The 25,260-nt window shown below is 43.1% G+C and overlaps 2 protein-coding genes across 2 annotated transcripts; one reads left to right on the top strand and one right to left on the bottom strand.

Annotated features, from left to right (window-relative positions):
• Positions 1-2,221: 2,221 nt before the first annotated feature.
• Positions 2,222-6,202, bottom strand: LOC308387107 (uncharacterized protein; the record flags this gene model as incomplete). Its single annotated transcript, XM_080866996.1, has 3 exons — positions 4,781-6,202; positions 4,042-4,663; positions 2,222-2,241 (listed from the first exon to the last, which is right to left on the bottom strand). Exons 1-3 carry the CDS (start codon positions 5,747-5,749, stop codon positions 2,222-2,224), a joined length of 1,611 nt encoding a protein of 536 aa, XP_080723122.1. The 5' UTR covers positions 5,750-6,202.
• Positions 6,203-7,651: 1,449 nt separating this feature from the next.
• ywhag1 (3-monooxygenase/tryptophan 5-monooxygenase activation protein, gamma polypeptide 1) lies at positions 7,652-20,864 on the top strand. Its single transcript, XM_080867266.1, has 2 exons — positions 7,652-7,914; positions 18,714-20,864. Exons 1-2 carry the CDS (start codon positions 7,828-7,830, stop codon positions 19,368-19,370), a joined length of 744 nt encoding a protein of 247 aa, XP_080723392.1. The 5' UTR covers positions 7,652-7,827; the 3' UTR covers positions 19,371-20,864.
• The last annotated feature ends 4,396 nt before the right edge of the window (positions 20,865-25,260 follow it).

The raw sequence follows: 25,260 nt of genomic DNA, 5'->3' as shown, positions 1-25,260 counted from the left end.
CCTTGTAGTACCATATCACCCTATTAGAGCACTTCGCTCTCGCACTGCAGGCCTACTTGTTGTTCCTAGAGTATTTAAAAGTAGAATGGGAGGGAGAGCCTTCAGTTTTCAGGCCCCTCTTCTGTGGAACCAGCTTCCAGTTTGGATTCAGCAGACAGACACTATCTCTACTTTTAAGATTAGGCTTAAAACTTTCCTTTTTGCTAAAGCATATAGTTAGGGCTGGACCAGGTGACCCTGAATCCTCCCTTAGTTATGATGCAATAGACATAGGCTGCCAGGGGATTCCCATGATGCATTGAGTTTTTCCTTTCCAGTCACCTTTCTCACTCACTATGTATTAATAGACTTCTCTGCATTGAATCATATCTGTTATTAACCTCTGTCTCTCTTCCACAGCATGTCTTTTATCCTGTCTTCCTTCTCTCACCCCAACCAGTCGCAGCAGATGGCCGCCCCTCCCTGAGCCTGGTTCTGCCGGAGGTTTCTTCCTGTTAAAAGGGAGTTTTTCCTTCCCACTGTCGCCAAAGTGCTTGCTCATAGGGGGTCATATGATTGTTGGGTTTTTCTCTGTATCTATGAAGCACCTTGAGGCGACTTTTGTTGTGATTTGGCGCTATATAAATAAAATTGAATTGAATTGAATATATACATATATATACGTATATACACTCAACAAAAATATAAACGCAACACTTTTGTTACTGCTCCCATTCCCCATGGGATGGACGTAGAGACCTAAAATTCATTCCAGATACACAATATAACCATCCCTCCCAAACAGTGGTCACAAATCAGTCCAAATGTGTGGTAGTGGGCACATCTGCTATATTGAGATAATCCATCCCACCTCACAGGTGTGCCACATCAGGATGCTGATCTGACATCATGAGTAGTGCACAGGTGTACCTCAGACTGCCCACAACAAAAGGCCACCCTGGAATGTGCAGTTTTTTGCGCTATTGGGGGTCTGGGGACCCAGAACCAGTCAGTATCTGGTGTGACCACCATTTGCCTCATGCAGTGCAACACATCGTCGCATGGAGTCTATCAGATTGTCAATTGTGGCCTGTGGAATGTTGGTCCACTCCACTTCAATGGCTGTGCGAGGTTGTTGGATATTCGTGGGAACTGGTACACGCTGTCGTATACGCCGGTCAAGCACATCCCGAACATGCTCAATGGGTGACATGTCCGGTGAGTATGCTGGCCATGCAAGAACTGGGACATTCCCAGCTGCCATCTGCCCTGAACAATGTGAACCATGATTCATCTGTGAAGCGCACACCTCTCCAACGTGCCAGACGCCATCGAATGTGAGCATTTTCCCACACAAGTCTGTTACGGCGACGAGCTGGAGTCAGGTCAAGACCCCGATGAAGACGACGGGCATGCAGTTGAGCGTCCCTGAGACGGTTTCTGACAGTTTGTGCAGAAATTGTTTGGTTGTGCAAACCAATTGTTCCAGCAGCTGTCTGGGTGGCTGGTCTCAGACGATCTTGGAGGTGAACCTGCTGGATGTGGAGGTCCTGGGCTGGTGTGGTTACACGAGGTCTGCGGTTGTGAGGCCGGTTGGATGTGCTGCCATATTCTCTGAAATGCCTGTGGAGACGGCTTATGGTTGAGAAATGAACATTCAATGCACGGGCGACAGATCTGGTTGACATTCCTGCTGTCAGCATGCCAATGCACGCTCCCTCATTGCTTGTGGCATCTGTGGCATTTTGCTGTGAGACAAAACTGCACATTCCAGGGTGGCCTTTTGTTGTGGGCAGTCTGAGGTACACCTGTGCACTACTCATGATGTCAGATCAGCATCCTGATGTGGCACACCTGTGAGGTGGGATGGATTATCTCAATATAGCAGATGTGCCCACTACCACACATTTGGACTGATTTGTGACCATTGTTTGGGAGGGATGGTTATATTGTGTATCTGGAATGAATTTTAGGTCTCTACGTCCATCCCATGGGGAATGGGAGCAGTAACAAAGGTGTTGCGTTTATATTTTTGTTGAGTATATATATATATATATATATATATATATATATATATATATATATATATATATGTATGGGGTCACACTCTGACCACACACACACAACGCACAGGCAAGGTATTCTTTGTTTGTATGTAGACGTCATATGTTAATGAACCCATGTATCAACAAGAAAAGATTTTTAGAATATCAACAAATTAAATCCATAGTAAAAAAGAAATTTAAACTGGGTCAAGTTTAACTACAAACACCACCAAGTGTGGTTCAATTTCTTACTCTTAAAACCCCCAAATTACTTTCCAAAATATACAGAATGCTTTCTAAAACTGATGAATCAATATCACTTCCTATTGCAAAATGGGAAGCGGATTTATCAGTTAACTTAGACCTAAACTTCTGGTCTCAGATTTGCTTAAAAACCTTTCATCTAATTAGAAATCCCAGTCTTCAATTAATTCATACAAAATATTACATAGAGTGCACTATACAGGTCATCGGATGTTCAAGATGGGCTTTACATCTACCAACAACTGCTCACACTGCCAAACCAATTCACCGGACACTTATATCCACGCTCTTTGGTTCTGTCCACCAGTTCAGAAGTTTTGGCGCGAGATATGTGAAGACTTATCAAAGTGTCTGAAATGTAACATTCCAACTTCCCCCTTAGTGTGTTTGTTGGGCAGCTTAGATAATGTCACTTCAGAAAAGAATATAGCCCATATGGTTTTCACTGCCCTATGCATAGCCAAGAAAACTGTCCTCATGAACTGGAAAAATAAAAATAATCTTAATTCTAACCAATATAGAAATTATCTATTAGTATTTAGTATTTAGTATTTATTTATTTATTGTCATTGTCAAGAACAATGAAATTGCGTTTGGGGCTTCCATACAACCCAAAAAAAAAGAAGAAAATAATAAATACCCCTTAAAACCCAAGTGTACATATTTAACCCAGTGTGACTCCAATGCAATAAGACAATCCTTAGCAATAATGTTCGTAGAAATTCAGACAAAGACCTGAGAAACATGACAAAATACAACAATGCAACCCATTCAATATTATTGTACTGTGAGATATGATATCAGATATGATAGTTATCTATTTAAGAAAGAGGGGGGGGGGGGGGGGGGCAGGAGGGGGAAGAGAATAAAGATATGATGCACCAATGCAGACCAGTTCATTGCTATTAAGAAGTTGGATATGGTTATTGTCCGTGAGAGGGGGGCAGAGAGTTCAGGAGCCTCACAGCCTGTGGATACAGGCTGTTGGCCAGTCTGGATGTTCTGGCCTGTATAGACCTGTACCTTCTCCCTGAGGGCAGCAGATGGAAAAGGTGGCGCGCAGGGTGATGTTGGTCCCGCAGGATACTGTGCACCCTCCTCAGACAGCGAGTGGGGAAGATATTACTGATCTCTGGCAGACTTGTTCCAATAATTCTGCCAGCTTCTTTCACCACCCGCTGGAGTGCTTGCTGATCGGCCTTGGTGCAGCTGGGGAACCACACTAGAAATCCATACGTCAGAACGCTGCTGATGGCACAGTTGTAGAAGTTCAACATCAGAGATCTGGGAATGTGTGTGCTCCGCAGTCTCCTCAGGTAGTAGAGGCGCTGTTGGGCCTTCCGTACAACTGAGGTGATATGGTTGCCCCAGGACAGGTCCTCGGTCACAGTTACCCCCAAGAATTTAAAACTGCTCACCCTCTCCACCGCCTCACTGCCAATGAAGAGAGGCAGATGGTTGTTATGACCCCTCTTCCGGAAATCTACAATGATCTCCTTGGTCTTTTTGGTGTTTAAGACCAAGTTATTGTCGTGGCACCATGACTCTAGTTGTTGCACCTCTGTCCTATAGTTTGTCTCATCATTGTTGGATATAAGTCCGAGCACTGTAGTGTCATCTGCAAACTTAACAATGAGATTGGACGCGCAGGAGGAAATACAGTCATGGGTGAAGAGAGTGTATAGCAGAGGGCTCAGAACACACCCCTGAGGGGCACCGGTGTTGACCACAAGGGTGGAAGAGGTGTTCTTACCCACTCTGACACTCTGTCTACGGTTAGTGAGGAAGTCCACAATCCAGTTGCACAGAGAGGAGTTAAGTCCCAGTTGGTGGAGTTTGGGACGGAGTTTGTATGGCCGGATGGTATTAAAAGCCGAGCTGTAGTCTACAAAGAGGAGCCGTGCATAGGTGTTCCTGTGTTCCAAGTGCTTCAGTAATGTGTGCAGCACTGTGGCGATCGCATCCTCGGTTGACCGGTTCTCCCTGTATGCAAACTGGTGCGAGTCCAGGGATGGTGGAAAAGCAGCTCTGATGTGTTTAATGACCAGTCTCTCCAGGCATTTGGCGGGAATGGGGGTGAGTGCCACAGGTCTGAAATCGTTCAGACATGTGACATTTGACTGTTTTGGGATGGGAACGATGGTTGCTGCTTTGAAACAGGATGGTACCAGTGAACAGGACAACGAGGTGTTATATATAGAGGTGAAGACGTCCGCCAGGTCCGCAGCACAGTCTTTTAGCACCCGGCCCAGCACTCCATCCGGCCCGGCCGCCTTCCTGGTGTTAATGCTCCGGAACACACGCCTCAGCTCATGAGTGCTCAGGACCGGAGCAGGGTCGGTTGAGGGGAGAGGGGACAGGACAGGGTCGGTGTTCTCCCTGTCAAAACGGGCATAAAAGAGATTTAGATCCTCAGCCAGAGTAGAACTGTCGGCTGAGGGTGATGGTGTTCTTCTTTTGTAGTCCGTGATAGCCCTGATGCCCTCCCAGACCTGCCTTGGGTTTGTGTTGTTCTCAAACCTGGCCTCGATACGCCTCCTGTGCTGCTGCTTGGCAGTCTTGATGCCTCTTCTCAGGTTGGCCCTGGCAGCACTGTATGCCTCCTGGTCCCCGGATTTGAAAGCGTTGTTCCTTGTTCGAATAAGTTGTTGAACTCCGTGTGTCATCCAGGGTGGATTATTAGGGAACACACGGAATCGTTTCCAAGTTGTTACATTGTCCACACAGAAACAGATGTAGTCCAAGACAGTGGAGGTGTAACTGTCCAATGCGACACGATTGTCAGTGTCCTGCACCTTGAATACATCCCAGTCTGTGCAGTGGAAACAGTCCTGAAGCATCGGAATAGCGTCCTGCGGCCATGTTCTCACGGTTTTGGTTGTAATCCCAGTGCTCTTGATCTTTTGTGTGTATATTGGGTGTAGCAGAAGGGAGAGATGGTCTGACAGACCCAGGTGGGGATAAGCCTGGGCTCTGTACGCATTCGCCATGTTGGTGTACACCTGGTCCAACGTTCTATCTCCTCTGGTAGCACACTTCACATTACGGTGGAAATTGTGAAGTACAGATTTCAGGTCCGCGTGGTTAAAATCCCCAGCCGCAATAAAGACACTGTCCGGGTGTGCTACCAGGCTGTTATTGATGCTGCTGCTCAATTGTGCTAACGCTAGCTTAGCATTAGCATCTGGTGGAATGTAAACAGCGCAGATGTAAACGGCAGAAAATTCCCGAGGGAGATAGAATGGACGGCACTTTAACACCAACAGTTCTACCTCTGTACTGCACAGTTTTTCCGTTACCGTGACGTTCGTGCACCAAAGGTTGTTAATATAGATGCACAGCCCCCCGCCAGTCTTCTTACCCGAGTCCGCAGACCTGTCGGCTCGATAGGCGGTGCGGCCTGCTAGATCGATAGCCGCATCGGGAACGGCGCTGTCCAGCCAGGTTTCAGTGAAAATCATGCACGAACAGTTATTAAAAGTCCGTCGAGTGGCGATCTGCAGTCGTATTTCATCCAGTTTGTAACGGATTGAACGGGCGTTGGAGAGGAATATGATCGGGAGTGGTGGTTTAAACGGACTAGTCTTTAGCCGTGCCCACAGGCCTCCCCGCTTGCCTCTCTTCTGCCTCCGCTCGCAACGTCTCCTCCTGCGGCTTGCTGTTGCGGGTAGCCCCGGGGGTTGCTTAACGATCTCCGGGGGGATGAGATACTCGGATGTTAGTTGAAGATCTCCACGGCTTAGTTGTAGTAGATCATCTCTGTTGTATTGAAGTAACCCCAGGCTGTGTGAAATAATACACAGTACCTGCAAAAGTGTAGGAGCTCCGGGCCGCTGCGTCTGTGCGCGCCGCCATCTTAAATTACATTAGTCTTGATACAGCCTCAGCCACCACATCAGATCAATTGCTCTGGGCTCCTGTGATCAGCTCCATCACCTAGTGGGGGTGGGGGGTCATAGTTTGGTCCCGCCTTCACTGTTGTGATTGGTGTGGGGGTAGGGACATGCTTAGGGCGTCGGGGGGTTCCCCGGAGGCATCTTCCTTGGGGGGCTCAACCTGGGGTAGCGGTCATGGCCAATTAGGGGCTCTGTTGGCTCTTAGGTGACGGTTTCCTCGTGGCTGTGTGCAGCGGGGCTAGGGGAGGGTCTGTGCTGACGGACGTGGGTTACTGACCTGGTAGCCTGGCTGCCCCTGGGTGGGTCCGGGATGGGTGTGAGGTTCTGGGGGTGCTCCGTCTCTGGGCTGGGGAAATGGCATATCCATGGTAAATAAGGTAGTCACATAAACTGATCATAACTGTATCTTAATATTAGAAACCATATTAGATTAATTTAGTTGTGAAAAAACATGTACATAAAATAAAAAAGTTCTAATTTACTGGTGTTGGCCAGAGGGGCTGATGGCGCGTTATGGCAGCCTCGCTTCTGTCAATCTGCCCCTGGGCAGCTGTGGCTACAACTACAACTGTAGCTTGCCTCCACCAGTGTGTGAGAGTGAATGAATAGTGGCATTGTAAAGAGCTTTCGGTGCCTATATAAATCCAATCCATTATTATTATTACTTTATCAGATAGACGACTTCTGAAAATGACTCGCCAGTCAGTCCTGAAGACAGTAAATCGGACTTTTTGATTTTTCAATCTTGGTATGACTTGAATATCTATAACACGATCACCTTTATATCTTGATGCATGCTCATAAGATTGGGGAAACCTGTAGTCAGCTGAGACTGAGGAAGTCACTTGGATGAGTGACGTTTTCTCCCACTGAAATGGTATATCTAGATGAACAAAATAAACTTTTTGGGATCACCTTTATAGATACTGATGTTACACAGCCTGTAACCCTGTTACCCTGTACACGTGTATGGAGAACATTAGCTGTATATAGGAATATAACAATATATAATGAGGAAATATTGCACTGTGTCACACTCTACATTCTTATTTGACTGCAGTTTATGTAGAAGGAGGACCCTGGCGCCCTTTTAACCCGTTTTTGTGTACCATGTTCTTATCAAAGAGTCTTCAATCAGTCTTTTTAGATAATGAAACAAAGCATCTCTATTAGATAGGGAAATTAGATCAATTAGGCCCTTGTTATAGCTGCTTTTGTGTTCTACTGGTAGTTTGCACTTTCTCCTACCTGACAATCAAGCTCTACTTTTGGGATGAAAGCTCCATAACAACGATGCACTCTGCCTAATAAAAAAAAGATCACCTTCTTTTCACATTTGCAGTCTGACTAGCCCAAGTGTAGGGCAACGGGCTGCACTGTCAGTTTCTCCAGGCTGCCAGGGTCGTTACATCACTCTGCGAGGACACGCCTTTCTGGGTGGTGACACAATCGAGGAAAAGCGCTCGGAGGGGGAGGGGTGTCCCGTCGGCAGGCACACAGACAGCAGGCAGCAGCTGCAGCGACAGGATCTGGCGCTGTTACTCTGCACTGAAAACTTTCACATTACGATTTTAGCTCCGAAAAACACACACACGCAGGTTTAGAAACACTCCACACACTCACACGCACGACCTCTTTCTAAAATGGTAGACCGCGAGCAACTGGTGCAGAAAGCCAGGCTGGCCGAGCAGGCAGAGAGGTATGATGATATGGCAGCTTGCATGAAATCGGTAAGTAGGCTTCCTCTGTAATGACCTTTCTTTTCTCTTTGTCATTTTCTGTCATAAGTAACCTCAACAAGCTCTCTCTCTCTGTGTGTGTGTGTGTGTGTGTGTGTGTGTGTATGTGTGTGTGTGTGTGTGTGAGAGAGATAAATGTTTCAAGGCTGTACAGACCTAACGGTGGGGCAGGGGACTGTGCCTGTGTGTCACAGCACATTTGGGCTTAAGTGGACAAGCCGAGGACAATTGGTGTATGAAACTTATGATAAAAGATCGCATTTGAGAGGAATGCACGTCTGTGAGTATGATAGGGACAGGCTGTAAAAAGATTTGGGCTACATCATTTTGAAGAGGCCCTGTGTTCACCGTTCACACAGCAGATATATCAGTGAAATTGATCACATACATCGAAGCTCAGTGAAAATCGGTGATTTACAGTAAATCGGGGGAGGGGGTATCGGATGGGTGCTGTAGTGGATTGTGGTCGTTTGAAATGCGGACTGTCTGATCTTGGGGCGGTGCCTTTTGCCAGGCTCCTTCGTAACCGGCCGGGCTGCCCGGGTGTAACAAGAACCGAGAGAGAAATGAGTCGCAGAATGGCGATAAGAAGCCACTGAGTCATCATCTGTCTGAATCAATCATGGGTTCACAGTCAAAGGGATCCTGATCGACAGATACGCATATCGTCTGGGAGCAGAGAACGAGCTGGGTTGGTACCAATGATGATGAGAGTGACATCGCAGGCTGCTCGTGTTCCGGTTTAAACCAAATAAAGAGCCCTCGACTTAATGTGAAATACCCTACCCCCTCCTTCTCGGGCACCGTCTCTTCTGCACATTTGGCGCAGTGAGAAAGGGGCAATGTTGGCTGAAGGTTGCTCGCAAATCGATTTGCGCAGAAGGGGCGCACAGAAGTGTATCCACCTTTCAGACGTGGGTGTCGGTGCACGGACGACTTTCCAGAATCATCCATTCGGTAGATGCCATATTGCAGCAAATGCACACTCGCGTGAGCGTGATGGAAGCGCCAGTGTTCAGTCGATGCTTCTGTAGCAACCGCATCCCTGCGTCCTCGACCTCTTACAGCAGGTTCCCCACACAGAGGCGTGCCGCAGCATCTGCCAGGATGCAGCACAGGTCCAACCGTAGTGCACCATTTCACTGGCAGTGCATCTCACAGCATCAGGGCAGTCTGAGCCATCTCACAGAGAAATAGAAGTCAGTGAATGCTGGGTTGACCTGAGCTACTTTATTTAAAATAACGGACATGGAGATTATGGCTAGTGTCTTTTTTTGCTCTTAAGATAAGAGATAAAGAGTTTTCTCGTGTCATATTTCTACATGATCATTTCTACATGATCATCTGTTATGGCCGTTTTCAGTTAACAGAGCTGCTTTCTATTCATGGTCGTCATCTCCAAGACTCAACTAGTAAGCTGTCAGAGTATTTTAAAGGCCGTACTGCATGCTGCTTTCCAGGACCGGCTTGTAGTGGCAGTGCCAGAGAGGGGGGCTCCACCCCTTCCCATTTGTGCCGAGTCAGAGAGTGAGAGAACAAGCTGCCCCTCACCCAGCCTGTCTCTCTGCACCACTGGGCAGTGGGGTGTGTCTGCTGCCTCGCCCATCGTTTGAGGGGAATCCCTTGCCACTGCAGGCATGGCAACCGCCCCGGTGGCAACGGAACCAAATAACCAGAAGGACGGAGCGTCCCCAGGAGGATTTGTCAGGCTTTAAGCTAAGGAGCTGGGCCCTACCAGAATGAATGATATGGTTTCTGGGCTGCTGTTGGGAGTTTTCACCACTGTCTTCAAATTTGATTACAGAACAGCATGTCCCAGCTTCAGTTCTACTTTCTACAACATGAATAAGTTATTACTTCAATAGATCTAGCTGTTGATTTTTAAGAAATTAACCATATCCAGAGAAGCTTATTTCATTAATTAGTCCAACTAAAACATCTCCACAAAAAGTAACTATGAGGTCTCCCTAATTTGACAAAAATATGATAATCACAGATAATACAATAAATCTGTGTTAGCAATTTGACATATTTTAGGATCTCAGAAATCCTACCAAAAATGATGGAGCTAGATGTTGTCTCTGGAACTATTTTCTTAAATTTTTTAACATAAGTGCTATCCTGATCAAGAACTACCACACTATTTGGAAGCGGCCTGTCAGGTTCACATAGCCGAGACAAAAAAAAAATCTTTAAAACAAGACAAATTACAGTTCTTGAGTCATGTTGAAGTACTCATCGATAACCATATGCTACAAACACATGACACAGTACCCGGTGTTACTCTGCCTGTGTTTTGTAATAGTGACAAAACCCCTGTTCCACTGAAGTAAAGAAGTTTGTCACTGTGCCACACAGTGACTCACACAAAGAACAATATGCAGAACTGATAAAACTATTAAATCATAACACCGATAACATTGCACGATCTGATATCGTCGTGTTGGTGTTGTTCCCAGATCATCATCCTAAATGTTGCTCCAGGATCAACATTGCAAGTGACCAATCAGAATGTTGTGACGTCATACTTTTGCGACTTCGGGAAAAACTGGCGTGAAACAAAAAACTGTGCTTAAGCTGCGAGAAACCGCCTCTGTCTGCCGATCAACGGACCCTAACCCTAACCAACCCTTTAATAAACGGTAAGCAGAATTGATATTGTCCTTGCAACTTTGGAATTTCATAAATGAACGAATGGATTGGCGCGCAAAAGAATAACGTCACAACAATGTGATTGGTCACTTGCAATGTTGAACCTGGAATAACATTTTCATGATGATCTGGGAACAACACCAACACGATGATATCAGATCATCCAATAAGATTACTGACATTTAGCCAGTGGTGGCTAATCAGAAATATTAGTTATTAATTATTAATTTTTAATTGATTAATAGATTACTTAATAGAGATTACACAACTAATGCTACATTTGAGATAATTTTCTTAACCTGTTTTCATACACGGGAAATATTCATCTCTTTGATCACTTAAGCTTAATTCACACATCCACTCAAGTCTGTATGTTTTTTGCGGAGCGAGAATTCTGTAATTAGTCAGTCCAATACAGCCTCAATCAACAGACATGGCAAAATTTCTAAGTTGACCACTGTCAGTTCGGAGCATACCACATCAGCATGATGGAGGTAATTTTATGGCATGGGCACAAAGCCAGTCGCTGGTGTTGATCGATGATGGTGATAGGGGCAGAGATTGTTTTTCAGTGGTAGAGCATCTCAGGGGAGGGAAATCTGTAGTTTCTGTCTTAAAGCATTCACTGACTACAAAAGATTATTAAAGTATTAAAAATGAACCATTTTAAGTCATCTGCACAATTAATTTGAAAACCTGCAAAAATGGAGGAACCGTGTATAAAAATGGCCGTAGTTCATGTTAATGGAAGCAACTGTACTCATAAGACATGCACATCTATTAATGTGGCTGCACGAAGCCTGAGCCCTGTGTTGCTTTCTAAGTGATCAGTAAATGTTAATTGATTTGATTGTCATCATAACTTTTAAATAGGAAAGCGTCCGCGGCGATCAGATGGACATGAAAGAGATTCAGACTCCTTGAGGTTAATGAAAACAGGGGCCATGTCTGAAAGGGGCGTCAATCGCTCTCTCTCCCTTGCTCTGTTTCTTCTGCTTTCTGTTTTTTTAATTTAGAGAGCCAGCTTCTGTCATGTTCAGTAAATGTGGGCGGTGACAATCCCGTTTGGCCCAAAAGTTTTGTAGTCATGGTTGCTCAAGTTTATGGACATATTTGGCTTTTTTTTTTCTTCATTTTATTTGCAGATTTGCAATGTTGATCTGAAAGACCTTACCATCTTTTGTTTGAGTTACATAGCAACAGCGGCTAAGAGGCCGGTTTACTGTGTATGAACATATATATATGTTTATGAGAAGGCAGGCAGCCAGAGCTGCTGCACTTTAACACACGCATTTAACTAAGTCACCATAGGTAGTTGTACATTGTGTTGACTTGACCCCATTAGTTTGAATAAGCCTCCTCCCTCCACTCCCCCCCCCCCCCCCCCCCCCCCCCCCCCCCAACATAACACACCCTGTTGGAGAGCTTATTTCTTTGTCTTAGGAAGTGCATGGCACAGAGAGCCAAGGCTTCCATCACACTTAATAAACTGAGCCCATTATTCCCCATTCAGTGCATTAGCAAAAGTATTGTGCTGCAGCTGCTCCATACACTGCACCTCAGTTTAATATGTAATGGCTATAAAAGCTTTTGCTGTTCGATAAACAAATCATGGTTAATAACAGCAGGTGCAAGACAGAGCTCTTCAAATAGGTTAGGCTGCAAAGCTGTCAAGACTTGTGGTTTATTTATTTATTTTTCCCCCCAGAAACAATCGCTTGCTAAATTACAGATGTTTTCTATTCAGCATTTTCTGTACCTGCAGCAGTTGTAAGTAATCCTGAGGAACCAAAGATCGTGTGGGGGCAAAAATACATTCTGTTTTGCAGGTGGTGATCACTTTAGGATGAGTGCAGAAATACAGCGTAATACACAGTATGTAAAACTGACAGGCTGTTATTACGGAACTACCAATATACTGTAAATGAAAGGAGCCTGGTCCATACAGGCAGTGACGGTTCCTCCTCCTCTATTTCTTCAGAGATAATAGAGAGAACAAAATATATGAAAAAGACCAATTGGTTAACGTGACTATTACCGCATTTCAGTATCATTTATAACTTTACAATAACAATAGCAATGACATTCAATTTAATTTCAATTATATACCACCAAATCGCAACAACATTCACCTCAAGGCACTTAAAAATTGTAAGGTAAAGACTATACAAAATAGAGAGAAAATCCTAACAATTAGGCAACCCCCTATGATCACTTGGCAACTGTGGGAAGGAAAAACTCCCTTTTAACAGGAAGAAACCTCCAGCCGAGAGGGACAGACATCTGCCATGACAGGTTGGGGTGAGGTGAGGCAGAGACCAGTCATGTATAATAGAGTAGCTATTTAATTCTAAAATTATGTAGCATTTTTTAAAATTATTTAACTGCCTTTTCTGACTGTGTTTCCTTTTTCCCCATTTTCTGTTAAGTGACCGTTATGTTGTTGCAGCAGCTCTGATTGACTGTTAAAGAAATGGAAAGAACAAATTTGGACCAAGGGGCTTGTCAGGGAAACTGATGGAGAGCGCTGCTTTTCTGGTATACCTTTAGGCCTCGATCTGTGGCTCGATCACAGCTGTCAAAAATTATATTCCAAAAGTCTGATCTACTTACAGAGGTCAAAAGTATATATAAGTTTTTTCCCCCTAGTTTTGCCTCTTAATTACAGTCAGTATTTGCAGTAACATAATTATCATTATTATGTACTTGGGTACTTATTACAAAGAGTCTGACTTGTCAAAACAGTGGTAACAAACCATGATATTACAACTTCCATCTTCACAAAAGGTGTTTTCCCTTAAATACACAGAGGTATCTGTCCTCCTGGCCATTTTAAAAGGCCAGTCCCTTCGAGACAAAACGTGAATTATATTCTGGATGCTGCCTTCTAGTTAGGGCTGCCACAATTAGTCAACTAGTCACGATTACGTCGACTATCAAAATCGTCGACGACTGATTTAATAGTCGACGCGTCGTTTGAAGCTTTGTAAGATCACAAAAGACGCAGGAATAAGTAGTAGGATTTAAGAGTGTAATAACGGACTGAAACAGAAGATGGCAGCACTGCATGTACAAGGATGCCAGCTGCCATTAAACCCAGAAGAAGAAGTAGCTTTGTCCCAGAATTCATAGCGCAGCCCAGCTCAGTTTTCAACAATGGCGGCAGCTAGTTAGTTTTAATATTACTCTTGTTATTCTTTCTGGGTCACAAAATAAAAGTTTAACATATTTTCAGGCGAGACTGTAACTGTGTAAACCAGTTTATCAAGACACCACATATTTTCAAAAGTGCGCCGACATTTTCGGAGACGTCTGTTACCCACTAGCTCGATAGCTAGCCGGGGGAAAGGCTCACTAGAGGCCATGAGAACACCGGACTCCCGGCAAATCATTTTCAAACCCACCGCCGTCTTTCGCTACTCAGGTTAAACATATATAAGTCACTTAGATAACTTAAAAATGTTATCGTTTGGCTTTTTTTTAGTATTTTATTTGTTCTTGAGTAAATCGTTCTGGCTGAGATTAAAGTTATAGTTTTTACACAGCTGAATAAACGTCAAGCAGACAGCTGATTATCAGAAGTGTGAGATGCTTGAGAATATACTCCGGTGTCCCGTTATATTTTAGATAGCAAGGAGTTTCTTAAACTTCACTGAAACAGTCTGCAAATTTCATTAAAATTTAATAAACCATCAACTTGTCTTTATTTTTAGTTAGCACATACCTTAAACACTTAAAGCTGTAAGCTAATGATAGTTATATAAGAGCAGACGCATGCTGGTGCAATAAGCCGTACGTTTTATGTCCAATGGATGCATGATCTGATTAGTCTACTAATTGCAAAAATAATCGGTGACTAGTCGACTATCAAAATAATCGTTTGTGGCAGCCCTACTTCTAGTGACACTTTAAATTCTTCTCCAAAGCCCTTAGTGGTAGCTTTTAATCACTGCTTAATTTTTACGTTGAATCTAAGTAGAGAGGTAACATGGCACCACTGGTGTATGGTGTATGCCACTACTTCCATCCATCCTGGGTTTATAAGCCCACAAAATGTTTGTAACTCACCATTTCCTGTTTATCATCATTTTGTAGTTTTTGCTTCAGGTCTTTGGCATAGAAAGTGTCATGTTCTTATTCTTTGTCTTTCGAGGGTAAGAACGTACTCCGAAACCTCAGTCCAATCATGAATGTACCCACAGTCATCTTGGGACACTCACGGATGGCCTGAAATGATTTTTGACTCACTGTTGAGTCACAAAGGCACTATGAAAAACGCCCACTGGACCCACCTACATACACTATAATCAGGCTTATTTTACAGCATCTCAGAGCTGTTCTCACATTAGCACCAGTGTGTGCAGTTCAACAGCTTCTTATTATCTTGATGTCGACTTTTCCCCACAGACGTGTGACAAATGGAGAGCAGGGACATAAAATGCTAGAGCATCGTAAGGCCTCTCGCTGACACGCCTACCCCAGACCTGTAGTATAATTTTTTTTTTCTTCTAAGACCCATTATTGCTCCAAGAGCATTCCAGAGTTGTAAAATTGCCTCCTTTTGGTCCGATAAGTCTCTATACACATTAACCAGTTACACAAACCAGACTTCTAGGATCACATTTCATCACCCGGTGCTTAAAGAGACATGCCACCACCAGGGCAGCACTGTGTGTTTTCCTTCAAAGTTCCTGTTCACCTGAAGGTGTTTATAGTCATCATGCCGGCGTGTTTTTGCTGTTATACTGTAGAATGAATCTTGTATGGCGACAGAGTCAGTGTCAGTCAGCAACACAGTTACCAGGCCTATATTTATAAAACTGACCAGGAAAGAGTTCTGCCTGTGTGTGTTTGTGTGTTCTGAATTCATGGAATCTAGATGTGTAACCTGTCTAGGTTACAAATGATGATCATCATCATAGTGATGGCAAATGTCATATTTTTAGAAGAATTATTGAAGTTGTGTCTTTACTGCTTCAACAACCTGATGCGGGTTATTTGTTGGGGGCCTGAATGGCCCTGAAAGGGATGAAGACTTTAGAAAGATGACAGGTCAGCCCTTTTTGCACCAATAATGCTGTCAAAGAGGAATATTATTCTCTAGTAATTCCACACCATGATCATGCGTCTTTTGTAGCTCGAATGTCACCTTTGAACATCTGAGACAACTGGCAGTTTGATCCCGTAGATACATTTTATTATTATATTTATTTAATAGGCAATTACTCTGTAATAATGGGCACGTGTATGTGTGTTAGTACCCAATTAAGCCAATGTTTTCCTTCACTTTTGGTTATGCTGTGTGTTGCCCGTTCTGTGACTATAACAAAGCCCCAAATTACATTAATTAGTGTTTGGCATCCCTCAATCCTAGTCCCTAGCCTACATATTTCTTATTCCCATCTTTCTTATTCCTTTTGCATGATCGATTCTTTTTGTGTGATATAGCTGGATACAAACATTAGCCATACTTATGGGAAAAAAATAGCATATGCAAGTAACATAGTAACAAAGAGCTACTTGACTTGTGGCTAAATTGGCTAACCCTATTCATTCTGCCAATGACGTCAGGTGGTCCATGGCGCCTTTGTGTTTGCCTGCTTGAAAGAGGGTCAGAAGGGGGGGGGGGTTGTCACATCAGGTAGGGGGAGTAAATGAGCAAAGGAAAACACAGAAGTAAGGCATGGGGTAACAGGGAGAATGGGAATCTATGGGATTGCAAGCTATTAAAATGGAAATGGAAGGTTCGAGCTTCAAGTTCGAACCCAGATTCTACTTGGGCCCAACACCCTCACGGCCCCACAGCTCTCTCTGTGATATTAACAGCCACACGGAGAGCTGTCAAAGAGGAAGTTATCGATTGTTCTGCCTGGCCTTTGTTTGCATTAACACGCAGTTGTTTGGGACTTTGACTGCCTTGTGTAAGGACCAGTCACGAGAGCAGGCGCGATTGATGAGCTTTATGGGTAGACAGAGCTCCATTGTCATCCCCACACCCCAGCTTCCGTCAGGGCTTTCTGATCACTGTGCAGCCTCCTGAAACAAAGGCAGCCATGTTTGTACAGATGGATTGAGTAGGCCTTATTTTTCTGACTTCTCTGCTGCTCCAGCAGTGACCCACATTGCTGGTTGCATTCACTGTTGGTCAGATACTTGTATACGCTAATTGTAAATTAATGGGATGAGGAAGAGTGTTGAGGGTGTGTTAAGGAAGGACTGATGGGCAGAAGGCTGGGCAAGCTTTCTCCTGTTCTTCTAAGTGGGATCATTATGTACTCTGTCCTTTTATTGTTTCCCTGTCTTCATTCTTTCACAGTACAGAGGTCTCATTTATGACAATTGTAATGTTTGTCCTGTGTAGAAACACTCCTTAGTGAACAAGATTACACCTGTAAAGCTCTGCTAGTGGAACGATTGCATACTGATGTTTAGCTTTGCCATAAAAACGTAAAGCTTGATGCTATGATGGCACAATAAAACAGGATGAGAGATTATTAAAATCGCATGAAATGCCAATAGAACGCAAAGTTATTGTTATTCTGAGCAAGGCTGAGTTACATCACTTCAATTCAGACTTTTTTTATATATTTATCCGCCCTGCTGACTGAAATTGATATTTAAAGTGCTCTGCACATTGTTTTGTTTGTTTGTTTGTAACCGTTTCATCTGATCTAATGGGAGAAAGGAAGGCTTATGGGGCTGTGTCCAGAATCCTTTGGTCAGCATTAATGTGTTCGGTAAACCAGTCGCCGTCCTCTGACCCTTCATGAAACAATTATTTAATGTTTTGTTTTAACCGTTTTTACTCATCCCTAACATGCTGTAGCTTTCACTACATCATCAACCATGGCAGCATCCTCACCATGAGCAGCTCATGGCCAGTTTCTCTAACAGAGATATAATTTATAAACGAAAAACAAAGGCGCTCATAAATGAAGCAGATTTTGTGGTCACCATGGAAACTGGAGATTGGATCACAGATTGCTCCTTCACCCTCCCTTTTAAAATTCAACCCAGAGTTATGGCTACTTCATGGATTAACAAGGTAGAAAATTTACAGCAAAATTGGGAGTAAACGTAAAGGCGGAAACAGTTCACCGAGGCTTGGAGGTTCTGTTGTGCATATGACAGAGGTGTTATAGTGACTGATGAACCACAAAGGTCAAAGGGTTAAGCTTTCCACTCTTTCAGTGCTGCTGAGCAAGACCCCATTGTGTGTACTCTGACAAACACACTTACGCAATCTCTGAAGAACACATTTTACTATGCAGTTGACACATGCTAATTTCTTAACACTGTGGCAACAGTGTGTCACCTTACATTCACACACCGACCAAATCAGGGTGTAGACGAGATATTTTCTGTTCTTGTGTGCCTTCTACAGACAATCCTAATCCCCAGAGGATGAATCCCATAAAATTACTTTGACAGCTGGGAAGTTTGTCTTTTATTATGAGGCTGACCACTTGTATTTTTAATGAAATATCGGAAATTATTCACAACAAATGAAGATAATGCCTATGTTTGCATGGGTTGCCTTAAAAGTTGGTACAGAAAAGACACTAGTAGTCCAAAGAAATTTCTCTACAAGTATGAATGTTAAAATGCACAAAATCTGTCTGAGGTTTCCCTATTTGTATGCATGTAAGTCCTATCAGTTGTATGGTAACCGGTGTGGTGTTCAGTACAGGCATTGTGAAGGCCTGCTCACTGTGATTGGTCACTGCTTTGTCACGCTCACGAAACTGTACTGTGCTGAAAAAGAAAGTAACAACAGGCTTAATATTTAAGAAAGGTCTGTAAAGATGCCTCAGCTGCACAGTCTCTGTGGGATATAAAGGATTAAATCCTCGAGCCAGACACAGGCCTGTCAAAACCAAACAAAACCAGCTTTCAGAGCTGCTGATAGCCAATGAGCAGTTACCTCACAGGGTGATGTCACATGCTGGAGGCGTGGTTTCATTTGCTAATGCAGCGGCTGTAGTATTGGGATGTAGTTGGTGGGCATCTTGTGACTGTTTTAGTTTAACAAGTGAACAAATAATCAAGTTTTTACTGTTAAAATTATATCAGCTGTTGAGTCATCTTCATATACTTGAAAAAAATCCATCAACTCATTTTCCTTCTTGCTTTTCCAGGTCACAGAGCTGAATGAAGCACTATCCAACGAGGAGCGGAACCTCCTCTCTGTGGCCTATAAGAATGTGGTTGGGGCAAGGCGTTCATCCTGGCGCGTCATCTCCAGCATTGAGCAGAAGACATCAGCTGACGGCAATGAGAAGAAGATTGAGATGGTGCGGGCCTACCGGGAAAAGATAGAAAAGGAGCTGGAGTCCGTCTGCCAGGATGTGCTCAACCTCCTCGACAACTACCTGATCAAGAACTGCAACGAGACGCAGCACGAGAGCAAAGTGTTCTACCTGAAGATGAAGGGCGACTACTACCGCTACTTGGCCGAGGTTGCAACGGGGGAGAAGAGAGCCTCGGTGGTGGAGTCCTCTGAGAAGTCCTACAGCGAGGCCCACGAGATCAGCAAGGAGCACATGCAGCCAACCCACCCCATCCGCCTGGGCCTGGCTCTTAACTACTCTGTCTTCTACTATGAGATCCAGAACGCGCCAGAGCAGGCGTGCCACCTGGCCAAGACAGCTTTCGATGACGCCATTGCCGAGCTGGATACCCTCAACGAGGACTCCTACAAAGACTCCACTCTCATCATGCAGCTGCTACGAGACAACTTGACGCTCTGGACGAGCGACCAGCAGGACGACGAGGGAGGAGAGGGCAACAACTAAGGAGTCTAGAACCCCATTCTGCCAAAACAACACAAACACACGCGCTCACAAATGATGACAAAAATAATAATAATAGTTAAAATGTTCTTAGAAATGTAAAACAAAACAAAAAAACCAAAAAAAACAAAGGAGGGTGGGTTGGGGGGGCGGTGAAACCTCGGCGGCCTATTGAAGCCGATGGTTGCTGACGCGGCTGCAGTTCTTTATTTTTCCACAGATTTAAAGTGAAAAAAAAGGTAGGCAGATGAAGGAATTTTAGTTTCAGAAATAACCTACAGTTAAAGAAAAAAAAACAATAGAAGAAAGAACCCCCCTCCTTGATAGCCTCTGCAGCATTTGCCAAACACTTGTAGATGCAAGAGGTATGCCATTGATCACAGTGTGACCATTGGGTATTGATACCTTCACACTGGCAGAGACTGGTCTCATTGTGCAAATGAAGCTGAGCTGTCTTGCTATATTCGACGAGGGAGGAGCATATAGAAAATTCAGTTTCGATGCTTGAGCAGCGGGAAAAATGGAGTAACCTTGAATGTCACAAACTTTCTTGGTGAAAGAAAGGGAGGGAGAGAAAGAGAGAGAGCAAGCAGGTGGGTTGGGAGATGAAGATGAGCTTTTCTGGGGGTGTTGAACTTCATTGCGTAAAAACGTACTGACATCTTTAGTTGCACTGCGTGGGCCCATGGTCGTTGAGTGAAAAGCAGGTTGTCTCTGTTATTGATAACAAACAACAACAACAAAAAAAATTTGTTTGCTTGTGTCAGGTATTTGTCCTGCTCAGTCACACGGTCATACTGTAACTAAAACTACAGATTCATAAAGTAAACTTAGTGCAGCTTGTCCCTCTCATGTGCTGATGTGCTTTATTAAATAAATTAACTGTTTTTGGACACCCAATTCTTATTGTCAGTATTGTCGTTACTACTTCTATCGGCTCCTTTTGTTTGTCAGGAAACTATTTGATCGAGATAGTGAAAAATACCATCAATTTTCACCTTTAAGTAATGCCGTCTTCAAAACAATTGGCAGGGTCTGATCTGAAATGTCACCTGGAACCACAGACCCGATTAGTGAACAGAGCATGATCTGTGGACAGAGAGCACATGCACTGTTAAAGTGGAAGCTGTAAAAGCAGACATGAGGTTTGTGGATTTACTTTGTCTTCAGTTTCTTCTTGGTCGAGAAAATGCACTTGCCTATTATACTGTTTCTTCAGTGTAAGATGATAACTGCTCCAATAGTCTCCATAATACAATCTTGTGCATGCTAGTGATGTATTTATACAGTAGCTTCAATTTATTAACTTATACTGTAGATGTTATGCATTCATATGAACATGGAATTACTAGACCTTAATTGGATTATTTTCTATTTATTTCTTTTTATTGCGATTGTTAGTTAGACCTTATTTTAATCTGTGTTTTCTTTACTCTATTTGCTGAAGTACGCTATACCAAAACAGTGATTGTTAACAATAAATTGATCTGTTACGGACATCGCTATGGTTGATATGCAATTCTTGGCAAGGGGGACTAAAAGCAGAAGGCAAATTAGCTTATGTTGTGCCACTGACCAGCACAACACAGGCCGATGGATTCATGTTTCAGTGAGGAGACGCCGCATATTTGGAAGCTTAACAAAATTAGTTCACAGAGAATGGTTGGTTTTTTTTTTGGGGGGTTTTTTTTTTTTTGAGCCAAAATTTAATTCAGTTTCATTTAAATAGCGCCAAATCACGATAACTTTTGCTTCAAAACCCTACAAAAATACAGAGAAAACCCCAACAAGCGACAGTTGGGAGGAAAAACTCCCTTTTAACAGGAAGAAACCTCCATCAGAACCAGGCTCAGAGACAGGCAGCCATCTGCCGGGACTGGTTGGGATCTTAAGGGGAAGGAGACAGGATAAAAGACACACTGTGGAAGAGAGCCAGAAATTAATAATCACTAGCAGAGCGGACACCTAGCAAACGGCTACCAGCTCCAGCTGAATAACTGTTGTTAAATTGGCCATTTTAACTTGGAACTATGCTGATTGACTCTCTCCTAGAGCCAGCCTCAAGTGGCTGCAGTTTTGGCCACTCTAGCGTTACCTTCATTTTCCATTCAGCAACCCTGAATTACACAAGCAGAAGAAGAATGACAGATGAATTTACAGGGCCTGTCTCTAGAGGTCTTTTTTCATTGGTTTTTTGGTTTTCTTCCTATACAGCCAAGTGTTGACAGCACCCATGGTCCTCAGTGCACAGCACTTTCCTGCTACATTATCATTGCTTTTAATTGAAAGCAGTTCAGCTTTTGGAGCACCACTTTCCTAGCCAATGTTGCTGTCATTAGAATGTCAACACTTAAATACGGTAAAGTTGAAAACTTAGAACAAGATGCTGGTTGCATCTTGTTCTAAACTCTTAAGAATATCTCTGAAAATTTCTGAGGATGCCTATATGCCTATAATATTAATGAATGACTCTTCAAACTTCAGCATCTTTACAAAATTACATAATGCAGTAGCCCACACATATCTGAGAATACAGCTCCAAGAATGTATTTGATGTACTGGTACTGATCCTGGTTGAAACACAACACAGCATAGCAGAAGTCTCCCCCCAGACACACCAACGTCTGATTTTATACAGACGTTGGTGTGTCTGCAATGAGACACCTCAATTATAGGCTGGGTTCTCAAGGTTCTCAAATTTACTTGTTTTGGATTTTAGGCTTTTTGTGATATAGTCCATGTTGCTCAGTGTTTGTCTAGGTTCACTACAGATATCTAATGTGAACTGTACCAATCAATCCAGTTATTTTACAGATAAAGACAATTCATGCTAATCAGACCTGCAAATAATCCAGAGTATAGACTCACATACACACATATCTACAGGATCTACAGCGAGGACATTGGGATTTCATTTGGACTGGATATGTGTGGTTAAATGGTTGAAAAGAGAGGGAAGGTGATCTGGACTGAAGGGGTGGAGTTGTGAGAAGGGAGAATAGCAGATGTGCAGGAGAGCCAAAAGTACTTGGCTATCCCACAGGCCACTGAGAATCATGATAAAGATGCACGAAGGTCAGTCACAGCCAGATACTTCCAGATACGGGTGCTGAAAGGCTAGCTGAACAGTAGGAAAAAGATGCAAGCCATTAAAACACAGGCCCTAATAGTCATCAGTTACCCAGCTGGAAAAATAATCCGGCCACAGAATGGCCGGCCATCCACATGGATGCCACTGATTTCAAGATACAAAACCTCCTCACAATGCACAGAGGTCTATATCCAAAGTCCAGCACCCTGAGGCTCTATGAGCAATGGAAAAAGAAAAAGTGAGGGTTAGTTTTAGAACCAAAGTCCAGGATGACAATGGAGCATTCAGAACACATCAGGAAGATAGCCCCACGAGATGAGCTACTTCAAGAATGCCTCGGGCAGGTGAAGATAGACAGTGATGAAAAAAGGGAACCAACATACACAATTAAGCTTCTGCTTAGGAGGTGCCATCAACACAGAGGAAGAGAAGATATCAAGATATGCTACCAGTGGCTAAAAAGGCCGCTTAAAGGACGAAGCAGAGGCTCTGATCATGGCACCACAAGAACAGGCCCTTCAAGCTGTGACAGCATACAATGAGAAATACTACGAAGTGGCTGGGATAGTTTACAAAAACATCCATATGGACTAGACGTCCCCAAGTCCCGATGGGAGATCTTCTGTTAGAGGTCTAGACAGACAAGCTGCTGTCCCAACCAACAAGAGATAGTGGTGGTTGATATTTCCCACATCCATAAACATAAACTACTTTATACTCTTTTTTTTTTTTTTTTTTTTATACTGCAGACACTTTATTCAATTTATTCACTTACAGTTACTTATTTACTTATTCAGTCACTTTAATTTTAAAACTGTATATACTGTACATTCTGTGTATTTATTATCTCATTCTTATTGCCCGTTTATGCCCTGTCCTTATCTTTAACGTCATGCTGCTCTGTTGTATCTTAATTGCCCCTTGGGGATAAATAAAGTCTCTCTGATTCTGATAAGAGCAGAAGACCACAGACATTGGTACACATAATGCCAATGTCAGTATAAGTTTCTAATCATTCAGAAAAGCACTGTTCACTACAAGAAAACTGCTCATTTATGCAACATTGTTGTGTCCAGGATTTTTTTCCCCCTGCAGGTAAGTTGGCTGGAACATCACATTCTTTCTCTGTCTTCTGTCTCTGCAAAAGACTCTAATCATTAATCCAACGATGTCTGTGTGGGAAGCAGTGCTAATCAAGAATGGCAATTTGTCAAATTAACATCTTCAGTCGGGTAGGGAGGGAGAGGTAATTATTGGAAACAGCTGGTGAGTGTTAATTTGTCAGAAGGCAATCAACACTGGCAAAATCCTACACTGTTGCTATGGAGAAGAAAAAGCACCACATCTGTTCATCAGTGCACTAATCTGAGGTCCACACACCTGATGACAAGCTCATTCATTTAGTAGATCATCATTAACCAAGTCTGGGGTTTTTTTTCTGTTGCTGAAATGCACATTAGATTTAGAGCATGAAACGACTACTGCTGGGTGCAGAGTGAGTTTTATTGTACTCTTCATCCCAATTAAATGATTTATATACCCGTCTTGTCATGATCTACACAAAGGAGCAATGAACTGGTTTCTTTTTCAAGATTATGTCAGAGATTTTCTCAGATATTGGAGGAGCCAAAATTTTACTAGTCTAGATGCTTATTTTTTACTCTACAAAGACAAAGCTGTTACACTAATACCACTGATCTACGCTATTTAAAAGATGAAAAGTTGTTTGACATGAATATTTATGATTTATGCTGTTAATGCTGGCCTACAGTAAATCTAATATTCATGTTGTGAGTAATTTATTGCTGCCAAACCCTACAGTGATCCATGGGTGCTACTCTTGATTGTATCTTATCAATGCTGGACTTTGGTCCATATGTCTATTATAATAACATATCAGTGTGTACGCCTTAATAATGAACTCATTGTATTAGGCCACATCTGTGATGATGATAACTGACTGAGTTATCGTCATCAGCCTTTTTAGTGTAGGTTGTATGAAGCTGATGTCTTATAGGTTTGGTAAGCTACAGTAAAAATTCTGCCAGTGACCTATTGGTGCTTGTCTTTTTTTTTCCTCGTCCAGTTTAAACTTTGTTTTCTCTAAATATTCTACCCACTGTATGATATCCAGCTGTATTACTACTAAAATAATATTCACACACTAACAATATTAAAATAGTAAACTCATGTGCTTAGCATTTACATTTTAGCATAGTTAGCAGCACTTCTAACAGTAACAAGTAGAGGCTTTTTGTTATAAAGGATGGCTCTAACCAGGGCTTAAAATGTACCAGAATGGACCACTAACCACATCATGTTAATGTTTTCATGCAGTCATGGTGACAATGTAGGATCAATGACTGATCACATGATTATCTAGCAACCACTGGAAAAATGAATATTCTTTAACCAGATGTGTGTGGTTCCTGGAGGCTGATGGCTAGTACTTGCTTATATGGGATCATCTGATTGTTGGGTTTTTCTTTGTAGTATTATAGGGTCAACAGCAACAGTGATGCTTGGTAACCACTGTGAGGTAGTCAGGCACGAACGTCAAGGAAGGTGGTAGAGAAGCAGACTATGCAGACATTTCAGGTTTTCAGAGGTGAGCAATTTATTTACAGTGAACTTAATTTAATGTATAACTTAACAAAACTTCCCCCAAATCAATTCAATTAACAAAACTCAACATAACATGGCTCTGGTGATACAGCTCACCTCTCCTCTCTCCTGCATCTTCTTCTTCAGTCAAGCTTAATGGCAGCTTGCATCCAAAACTGTTGCATTACTGCCATCTCC

This window comes from Rhamphochromis sp. 'chilingali' (assembly GCF_963969265.1).
Source record: "Rhamphochromis sp. 'chilingali' genome assembly, chromosome: 19".
NCBI classification, from domain to species: domain Eukaryota; kingdom Metazoa; phylum Chordata; class Actinopteri; order Cichliformes; family Cichlidae; genus Rhamphochromis; species Rhamphochromis sp. 'chilingali'.
This window is presented reverse-complemented; position numbering and strand designations above follow the sequence as displayed.

Excerpts from the sequence above, each read along its gene's own strand:
- ywhag1 (XM_080867266.1), top strand. The coding sequence starts at position 7,828 with ATGGTAGACCGCGAGCAACTGGTGCAGAAAGCCAGGCTGGCCGAGCAG. Across the intron at positions 7,915-18,713 it reads TGGCAGCTTGCATGAAATCG|GTCACAGAGCTGAATGAAGC; the intron begins GTAAGTAGGCTT and ends TTGCTTTTCCAG.